Source organism: Centruroides sculpturatus, unplaced genomic scaffold, assembly GCF_000671375.1.
Source record: "Centruroides sculpturatus isolate CEXI.00-Female unplaced genomic scaffold, Cexi_2.0 scaffold288, whole genome shotgun sequence".
In the NCBI taxonomy this organism is placed as follows: Eukaryota; Metazoa; Arthropoda; class Arachnida; order Scorpiones; family Buthidae; genus Centruroides; species Centruroides sculpturatus.
The window spans coordinates 731,745-742,799 of record NW_019384547.1 but is presented as its reverse complement, the minus strand read 5'-3'; the positions used below and the strand labels follow the sequence as shown (position 1 = coordinate 742,799).

Sequence of the window (11,055 nt, the reverse complement as noted above, 5' to 3'; positions counted from 1 at the left end):
AAATTACTGAGGGAGCAAGTGATGATATTGTTTTATAAAATGTACAGTTCAATAAAAATTTATCAGTATTAAATCAATTTATTTCAAATATTTTCTACATAATTAAAGTGATAGAAAATTTATTTATAAGGTATCATTTTATATACTATATGTCCTGCAGAAAAATAAAAATATTAGGAAACTATTCTGAATCATAATTACGGAAAAAAGTGATTTCAAAGATTCTGTATCCCTTTAACAGATAGGTTCTATTAATTTTATGAAAAAATACTTGATAAATACAAGGATGCAGAATATGTCCAAGTTTTGGGAGATTTGCAGTATAAAAATTAATTTCACAGCAACAGCTGTGAAAATGGAATAGCATTTCGGCTATGCCTATAGACACTATTGGGGAAAATTGCCAAAATGCAAGGATTCTGGGTTTTAAAACATTCCAATTTCAGTTAACTTTGTTTTTAATCAATTTTAAACATGAACTTTATAAGCATGTGCTGTTGCATTTGATCATCCACCTGAATACAATCTTTATTTCAATTTCTTCAAACAGCTTCTTAAATGAATTTTTTTAGCAATAAAAGTACTGTAATTCATTTAAGAAATTGTTAAGACTGAACAAGTGAGTCACATGATGTGAATTCTCAGAGCTCAATAGTGAAATAGCACAAAATCAGGTTGTTTTAAGTAGTGTGAGAGTTTATTTTTTTTTCTTAGAATTATAATTAGAATTAGAAATATATATATTATTACACTATTATTAATATATATGCATATATAACAATAATAATTTAAATCTTATTTCCAAACTCTTATATTACTGAAATTAATCCTCTTTGCACTTACCTGATAGAAAAACTAAACCAAATGTAAGGACATAAAATTTTAATTTATTCATATAGAAAACCAAGCTCAATGATATATTAATATGTGTGATGATATATGATGATAATGAAATGATAAAGCTGGATTCATTGTCAGGGTATAACTTGGCTAATTAAATATAAACATATAATTTGGACTAGAGGTTGGATATTAGTTGCCATACTTTTAAAAAGTAGATTTTAAAGTAATTTTGTTTTCTTTTATATAGAATTCCTTCTTGTCATAGTAAACTACTCTTTCTCTCTGTAAATATGTAGTAAAAAAGATTCATTAATCTAAACAAAATTTTATTTTAATATTTTAAAAATTTTGAATTTATTAAATAAACATTTACAGGAAACAGCTAGTCATAGAAAAATGCCAGTACCAGTAGGTCGATATCAACAAGGTCCAAGTTGTTGGGATAGAGTTAAAATGGGTTTTGCCATAGGATTTTGTGTTGGAATGGCATCAGGAGCATTGTTTGGAGGATTTTCAGCTCTTAGGTAAATATATATTATAATTAATCTTGGATTTTTATAATAAACAGTGCCTTCTAATAATAAGTATGATGTCTATTGTTAAACTAAAAAATTGCACATTTATTCAGTGTTGTCACTAACCATATGTTGAAATGAAATGTGTTGAGTGTTGCATTGTTACTCAAATAATAATGTGAAAAATCTTACTGGATTTGTTCTGTTGATATTCTCCTCCTGCTAATATATATATATATATATATAATTATGCTAAGAAGATTTTTGTTAGCCAACCTTCTTCTAGTTTTCTTGGCATATTTCAACAAATTAGGTGTTGATAGATAGGGGTTGGTCTATGGAAATGTAATCAACTTTGCTTTTGGATCCAATCAATGATCTATTCTGAAGTTATTGGTTCAAAAGTTCTTAAGTTTCCCTATCATTTTGTACAGAGAGTTGATAAACTTTTTGTGATGAAATTTTGTAACAATTCAGTGAGCCATCCACATGACCCTGATGTAATGAGGGATGTATGAGTAAATTTTTTGCACTTTGTATCTACTGTTAATTTGATAACTTTATATCATCTATTACTTTATTCCGACTCCAAAGTTGTCTCATTTATCTGTTTCTTAATTGAAAAGATTTAAGTTCTATTGTATTTACCATCTTAAGTATTACAAAGAAGTTTTGTAATCATTTTTATAATTGATATTGGGGGCATGAACATATTTTAGTCTGAGTAACTTTTGATAGTCATTAAAATCCAATTTTTATTTTTAACTCAACCTTTTCTATCAATATTTACTGTGTTATCCTATAGGTTGTTATTTTTTGTACCCTTTTTATTTATTTATTGTTTTTTAATGGCCAAACATTATTTTCTGGATGACTTTTGTATATAGATTTCAAAAAGGTAGCAAGCAAGGCCTAGAAAAGAAATTGAAATTTTCTTATTTTTAAAAAGAATGGGACAAAAATTGATAATTAGTATCTTAAGAAATAAATTATGAAGTACAAATTTAGTTTTAAATTTCTATGAATAAAGAGAAGAGAATTGAATGGCACAATTAAAATTTTTAAGTTATGATTATAGTTATGTTGATAGAACAGATAATGGATTTTTATTGCTCTAAATTTCTTTCAAAATTAANTTGATGGTTATATATATATATATATATATATAACTCTCATTTATTTATTCAAGTATTATTTTTTTTTTGCAACATTTTTTATATCCTGTTGTTACTAAAAACAACAGTTTTGGACTTAAGGTGTAGTTTCATTTAATGATTTGAGCTTGTTTCAGATGTATCACATCCACAATACTTATAGTGTGTCATTTTAAAAAGAAAAATTTGAAAAACTTTTTTTTTAAAGATTATCTTTGTTAGTAGGTAAAAATAACAAATAGGTGAATTTTCATTCATTATGATGAAGATATAATCAAATGAAGTGCTTTTAGAAATTGGTGATGATCCTGTCCCCTTGATTTCTTCTCGATCTTTTCCCAACTCTATGGGGTCAGCACTAAGTCTTTCTCTTTCATTCTGTCCTGTCCAAAACAAATTCCGCAGAGACATCACACTCCTGCATATCTTGTTTAAGGATCTCATTCCAAATCTTTCTAGACCTTCCTCTCCTTTCACCCCTTCCCACTAATATTCTCAGGACTCTTCATACTGTTTCTGGGTGGTGTTGCACATGCCCAAACCACTTCAGTTGATTTTCCCTCAATTTTTCTTCTATTTCTGTGATGCCCAAGCTTCCCCTGATGTAACTATTCCTCATCTTATCTTTCCTTGTGACACCACTCATCCATCTCAGCATCTGAATTTCTGTAACATGCATTCACTGTATTTGCACTTTCATCACAGCCCGGCACTTTGGACTGTACAACATTGAAGACCTAACAACCATTTTAAAATTTTCCTTTTAATCTTGGAGACATTCTTTTGTCATAAAGTACTTCACCAGTCCCTCTCCATTTAGTCCAACTAGCTGCAACTCTGTCATATCTTCATCACTCTCTCCATCTTGCTGGAATACTGACCCAAATATCTGAATCTTTCACTCTCACTCTATCAACTTCATTCTCAGAAGCATCTTCCCCAAAAGCACATTTCAATTCTGCTAGTCTTTAAGCCTTTTTCTTCCAGTTTTACCCTCCACTTTTCTAACTTGCAGTGTAATTTGTCCTTGTCTACAATAAATGCAATGTCATCTGCAAATAGCATCACCAAGGTATTTCATCTTGTAAGTCTCATGTCAGCACATCCTTAATAAAGACAAATAGGTAAGGAATCAGAGCTGAGCTCTAATGCAAACCAATGTCTACAGGAAATTGTCTACTTGTTCCCTTGATAGATAAAAAAAAAATTAATACAAGTATGTTCTTGTGGGAAAGATCATAAAATAAAAACTATATATGTAATGCAAGCATAATTGAGGTATTATAAGCACATTATTACATACATATCTTTCTGAGAAGATTAAAGTAAATATAAAAACCAAAAAATACTAATTTCTTTGTTTTGCTTTTTTGGAAATGAATAAATTGTAAGTAAAAATTATTTTTACTTAAAAGTACTTTCATAAAACAACAAAAAAAATGTCTTAGATCAAAAATAAAGCACAAATACACTTAGATGTATGACAATCTCAATGCAAAGTGGTTTCACATTTCTTTTATTGTACCACTGAAAATCTTTATTTTTCATGACATTATTTTTGCACAATTATCTAATAAATAGACAAAGTTGCAAGAAATAATAATTCTAAATTTTCAAGGATGTTTCGTGAGGTTGTACACTCCATACTCAGTGTACATATTTAGATAGGAAAATTCATTGTCACTATAAAAATGTTTTTATTAAATTTTGTGCATGCAATATATGCAACAGTTAAGGAATTGCTTTGTATAACTCAAACATTATAAAGGTGTGTTTTTTCATTATAGTGAATGTAAACATTAAGTTTGAAAAATACTTGTAAACAAACTGATGGGTTTGTCACTCTTCTGATGATCATCAGGTCAAATATATTAATCAAAATTCTCATTACATCAGAGCATATATCAAAACACATTGTTTCTTGATAGTCATTTCTGGAATGCATATGTGTAAGGCAAAGTTTCTTTAGGGAGATACATTGAGAGGATTATTTTAAGTTTGACTCATTGTTTAATGCTGTGTGCAAAAAATAAATTCGTCAAGAATTTTGTAGAACCAAAAATATTTTAAATAATGGTAGTAAAAGGTAAATGTATTTTGAATTTACATTTGATAAGGGGCCCCACACTAATGTGAATAGCACCTGTTTTAGTGTTTTGACAGTTGTCCTACCTTGTATTCAATATAAAGCACTTCAAGGGACCCCAAAATTTGGCTTAGACAGGAGCCCATACTATAGTACTATAGATGCTGAAAATCTTCCATGAAATTTTATATTGCCATGTTAATTGAAAATAAAATTCTCACAAATGGGTCCAAAGGCAAGTGTGTCCTCTATAGCTACACCTCTGTATATACTGTATTTTTGTGTGTATAACCTGAAATGGCATACAGTCTGAAGAAAATTTTGCTAGAATGAAATAAAATCCCTACATAACCAGACCCATTCTATCATATACCTCATACCAATGGGAGCAGCTGTTACTGAATAGGTACTGGTTTGTAATTGCAATTAAAAATTGGCATATAACTTGTCCATCACATAATCTACATCCACCTTTTAAATTGTCTTTTAAGCATAGATAATCTACAGATTATGTGCACAAAAACTTTGAATGTTGTATTGTAGCAAAAGAATTATTAGCTAATTGTTATTAATTTTTAATTACTACAATACTTTAACTATAGAATTTAACAGTTATAAAGAATATATTTTCAAAATGTTGAATATTTTTTCAAATTTTTAGGTACGGACTTCGAGGAAGAGAACTGATCCAAAATATGGGAAAAGTAATGCTTCAGGGTGGAGGAACCTTTGGTAGTTTTATGGCTATTGGAACAGCCATACGATGTTAATTAGTTACTAGTGCAAATAAAAGTTATTCCTGCCGTGACTATTGTGAGATCATAAACAAAGTTGTACTCATTTATTGTGTTTAGAGTAAAGGAAGAAAAAGTTTGTAAAAATAACTTACCATTATAAAATTAGTGCATGGAATAATTTTTCAATTAGTATTTTGTAAAATTTTTATTCAAATTTATGTATAAATAAAATGTTTTTACAACTAATTAATTAACAGAAATAATTTATTTTTGTTTATAATAAGCTAATGTATTTATTCTCTTAATGTTTGAAAATTATACATTTCCCATCAACTGTGGTAGCATTATAGAGCTCAGCCACACGTCTAATGTTAAAATGCCAACTTTGACCGTTAATATCACCAAGACTAATGAACCAATTTGGATGAAATTTAAAATATCTACTCTTCATGATGACCAGTATGGACATCTTAAATTTTGAATAAATTTGTTGAACATTTTTGTCTTATGCAATAGGTATTTTGTCGCTTTTTTCGCCTAGATTTACAACACCGTGCTTCCAAAGAATCTAGGACTCTGCATAGGCTTAATGGCTTGGCTTCTCAGAAGGTCCACAAAAGAGTTATTCACCTCTTTTGTGAACCTTCTGTAGGTTTTATCTAAAAATATTGAGTATTTATAAAATAATAGCCCATTTTTTACATTTTAACATGGTTAGTTAATTGGTTATCATGTGACATGACATTTTGCAATTACTTTTAATCTCTCAATTAAATACAATCCTAATTATTTAAAAATAGAATATTAGAAAAAGTTCTCATTTTACGTTCCCATCTGTTGTGTGTACACAAAAATTGGAATTGTGTTAAATTTGACCTTCCATGTTTTGAGATCTTTGTCTATCACTGTATATATAGATACAGATTATCTACATAGAGGATAGAATGTTTTTCTCTATCCTTAGCTTTTTGCCTGATCTGCACCAAATTTTTTATATTTATTCTCTGGGACACAGGAAAATCTGCAGGCTACCATGTGACTAATATGAATATAAAATTATCATGCAAACTATTCTATTATGAAGCTATGATGACTGAAAAATACTTGAAATCCCATAAACTGTGGAACCAGGTTGAAAAGTAAAGCTCAGCAAAAACATATAAATAAAGCAAACTATTGAAAGTTGTGACATAAGAATACTGGAAGCAGATTTGACAGTAACATTCAACATGTAATAAAGAGCACATTACACAGACTAACTACAGAAAGTTTTGGATGAAGCAATGTCACCATGACAATGAATCAGAATAAGCATCGTCACAGAAAAAGGCTTTGAGCTTTACGGGCTGTAAGTCGTTACACCTACATGAATTTGGATGAATGTTAGAACATTTTTTGAGCAATATCCGCAAAGGAGGTTTGAGACACAACAGACCTTCAAATCTGCACGATGCCGGCCACTCAAGGATTTCTTTGGATATTTGGCACAAATAGTATACAAGAAAAGTCTGCCAGTAAAAATACCATACATCTGATCCGAAAGATTCAGACTTTCACAATAAAGGTTGACCCGAAGGCTATCCAATTTCTTGATCATTTTATAAATCGCCCTAACTCTAGTAAAAAGAAATGAGAAAAATAAAAATACTACATTAAGCATTATTTGAGCATAACCATTATGAGATAAACAGGAAATATTTTTGTGCCATAATTTTGCATATTTTATGATCAGTACTAAATACAAAGAATACTGAAAATTAAGAAACTGGCACGCACAAAGGATGTGGCAAGAACACGAGAAATTTAGAATTTGTTGAAATCAAAAACTTTTTATAATATGCAATGTCATAATGTAGTCCCTGCATGTTGTATATACATGTGAAAAGGCCCCTGCAAGTTCATACTTGTCTAGGACCTCGCATATGATCTAAAACCTCCACCATGCAAATTATTCAAGAAAATAAATATAATATACCAATTTTAATTGTATTTAATGGTAATTTTAATTTTAAAAAACAGCAAAAAGACACAATTTTTGTATTTTTTAAAAATAATTTGATGCCAAATCAAACAAAAGCTTTATTAATTTTATATTCAAAATTGTTTACAGAGAATGACTTTATTTACATTTATATTATATATGATATAATTTAGATGGAATTTAAGCTTTCAAATTAATCAAAGATTAAGACTGACTATAGAATATCTTGTAGGACTCTTAAATTTCCATATCTTCTTCAATTTCTTTATGTTCACTTTTTAAATGTTTTTTTTTATTATTTTAAACTTTTTTATTTTTTATTTTATTGAATACTTTAAAATAAGAATAAGAATAAATACAAATGAAGTAAAGAAAATAAAATTAGAAATGAATAAATAAATAATTTATTCGTCGTTATTTAAATAAATACGAAATAACTATGTACCCAAGAGATGGAAATCTGAAATTCTGTAATCTCTAAAAATAAAATAAATATTTTAGATGAAAATCTTTATGTAATTAATTAAGAATTTTCAAATCAATAACTTTATATTCTTCTAAAAAACAAATGTATACAATTGAAACCAGAATTATATTACTCGGTAGAGCTGTGGTGGATCTACTATGAAACTAATAAAGCTTATGCTTCAGGCCCTGTAATAACCGGATGGCTCCAAGCAACTGAATTTTCAGTATCCTGCAGTTTAAACTGTTATGAGGAACTGACTGTCAGCAATTAAACGATACTGCAAGGTATGATTTATAGTGTATCAATTATGTTGTTGTCAATAATTCATATTTACATAAAGTTACTAAATTATCTTTCTCTTTTGCAGTGTTATGAGACTACAACACTACAGGATTTTGTCTTACTGGGGAACACACACAATTTAGATCAGCTAACTAATGGATTCACTAAAATTGTGTTCCTTAAACACTAGTTTGAACGTATACTGTGTACATTTATCTTCGAAAGAGCGAGTCCACCAGTGGCTGAGTGGATAAAACCACAAACATTGGTACTGGTCATGGGTTCAAATCGAATTTAGACAAAAATTAATTGATATATAGAAATTTAATCAATACAGTATTTTGGGATGGTATGTACTGTACATTATTGAAGTTAGAAGTGTGTTAATGTAACTTCTGTCATGGTCAAACAGCCTAGGAATGCATATCATTCTTTCTTTTTTCTTGGGTTTATATGGAGATGTCAGCCACCTGGGCTATATTTTCCAATGAGCTGCTGCCTGGTGGTTAGTTGAATCGGCTCATTTGGCAAATAAACAATTCCAAGGCATGCTGGCTTGGTGGTACATTGGTGGATGGCCAGTAAATTGGAATTAACGAGTGGATCAGGTTGAGGTTGAGGGATAGATTCGTACTGAGAGTAAGTCGAGTCCCATTGTAACATGGGCATTTGAGCCATTAGTGATACAATGTTTCCTCTGCCACTATAAGGGCACGCCGGCAAGTTGTGGAAGTGATGCAAGTGTAAGAATGCATTTAGCAGGGCTGTGTCCATGTGAAGGCAAGCCAGCAAAGTTTCAGTTTGGTGGGACAAAGCATATTGATAAGGCCACTTGGCAAAGGTGGTTGTGTCCCTTCCTGCAAAGGCTTGGTGTCTATATGTCGATGAGGTTTGGAGCCATATTGTGCCAATAGAAGTGCTAATTCATGCAGCCTTGTCAGCCGCTTTGTTGACTAGGATGCCTGCATGCATGGCCCAAGGTCCACCTGATAGGGAGAGGTGTTGAAAATGATGTGATAGTTGCTGCCAGGTCTATGATGAGTGGCAGTGACAAATGAGTGACTGCTGCCACTGCTTGAAGGACTAATCGGGTGTCAAGTGATGACTGTCAGGCGGCAGAGGGCTTATTAAGGTAAAGGGCCTGCAGGATGACCAGGGCCTCCGCTCTGAAGATACTGCAACATTTGTCTAGTTGCCATGTTTCAGTGATTTGATGAGAAGGGATGACCACCCCAGCAGTTGTCCTGAGTGGGGATTTTGAAGTGTTTGCTCCGATAAGCATCCAGTCTTCCCACTGGTTAGAGACCTCCTCTTGAAAGTGGGTGCATGTGATTGTGGATGGACTGGGTTCCACCATCAGGAAGATGTTTAGGTGTAAAAACAGTTGTAGATGTGTGGCATCTGGTGGAGTGTTCTTTTGATGGTATAGTTTCAACAGGGATAGGACAGTCTGCTGTTTGATAGAGAAGACCCTCGTGATGTAGTGTTCCTGGTAAGGACGCCAACGATACTACACCAAGCTGGGTGCTGTCTTATAAATGTACCCTGTCTTATAAGGTATGTACTGTGTCTCTGTGTAGAATGACAGAATGGGAGTTGTTAATGGTAGCCCCAAGGCTGTGCGAAGAGCAACATGTAAAGTCTTTTTGATGTTCAGTTAGCGCCCATCAGGCTGAAGACTGTATGGAATAGACAGAGGAGGTCAGTCGTCCGGGCCCCATTCCTACTTAATGTGAAGTATTTTAGGTATGTGCCTGCTCATGCGAATTTCATCTTGAAGAAAGACTTGTGGGTTGTCCAAGTTAGAGAATGTGAGAATTGGACTCCTAAGATATGTAAGGAAATATATTGTGAGATTTGCCCCGAATGAAGGGACAAAGAGATTGGCAGATAGCAGTGTTTTGGTGAGAAGTCCAGAACTGTGCTTTTTCACTTGGAGCTTCTCATTCTCAAGAGGTTCCAAGTGGAAGCCCACTGTTCCAGATGGGCCAGTGCTCTTTGCACATGAGCAGTAGCCTGGCTGTGATATCTTTTGAGAGTGCCTCCCATAGGTCTGACATATAACAAGTAAAGAGGAAGGGGACTAGAACACTGCCATGAAGGACCCTCTGCTGGAAAGCACGAGGAGTTGAAGTCCTGCCATCAGACGTGGAAGGTACCATACGTTGGAGGAGAAAGGACTGTAGCCACTGTAGCGTGCGACCTCCAACGCCTATGGCTGCTAGTTTTGCAAGTGGCCTGCCTGGCAAACTGAATCGTATGTGCCTTCAAGGTCCAAGGCAATCAGGTATATCCAGTGATGTCTTGCCCTTGCAATGGCAAGATGGTGGTGGATTGTAATTAAAGTCTCTTCAACTTCTATGTATGGTAGGAAGCCAAAGTGATTACGATGGAATATGTTCTTGGAGTAGATCTGAGTATGGAGTTTATTGAGCAGGATCCTCTTAAATGTTTTATGCGACTTGGGATGTTAATGAAATGGGATGGTATGATGAACAGATTGTCACCTGATGGTTAGGTTTGACAATCAGGACCACCTGATTGTCAAACTGATGGTGACGACAGCCACCTGATGGTGGCTGTCGTCCAGTCTGGGAGGGCACATTCCCGACTGCCAAACCTTGTTAAGGCGAGCTAATAAGAGATGGACTTTCTCAGGAGGTGTGTCTTCAGTGCCTGGGTTCAGTGCCATATTCCACTGATCCTGGTATGGCCCTTCGGAGATGTCAGATCACTTGTTGTATGTCCTGCAGGCAGAATGGTTGGTCCGTTGTCCCGTAGTCCTTATAGTGCGACTCTGAGAGAGCCAAAAAGGCCCAGTGGGGAGTGGCTGGCTGAAAAAGCTTGCTAGGGCTTCTGCCTGGAGGGTCAGATTGGTCGGGATGTCCAGAGTTTGGAGGTTCAAGTGGATGCTGGTTGGACTGACTGGGGTCTGCAGTCAGCAAAATATTTTGTAGAGGGTTGTCTGGGAGGGGGAGGAGCATAAGT

At 33.2% G+C, this 11,055-nt stretch overlaps 1 protein-coding gene across 1 annotated transcript; it reads left to right on the top strand.

Moving 5' to 3' along the window:
* Positions 1–1,206: 1,206 nt before the first annotated feature.
* LOC111623545 (reactive oxygen species modulator 1-like) lies at positions 1,207–6,035 on the top strand. Its single transcript, XM_023366155.1, has 2 exons — positions 1,207–1,367; positions 5,260–6,035. The coding sequence occupies exons 1-2, from the start codon at positions 1,240–1,242 to the stop codon at positions 5,366–5,368; spliced, it is 237 nt and encodes a 78-aa protein (XP_023221923.1). The 5' UTR covers positions 1,207–1,239; the 3' UTR covers positions 5,369–6,035.
* The last annotated feature ends 5,020 nt before the right edge of the window (positions 6,036–11,055 follow it).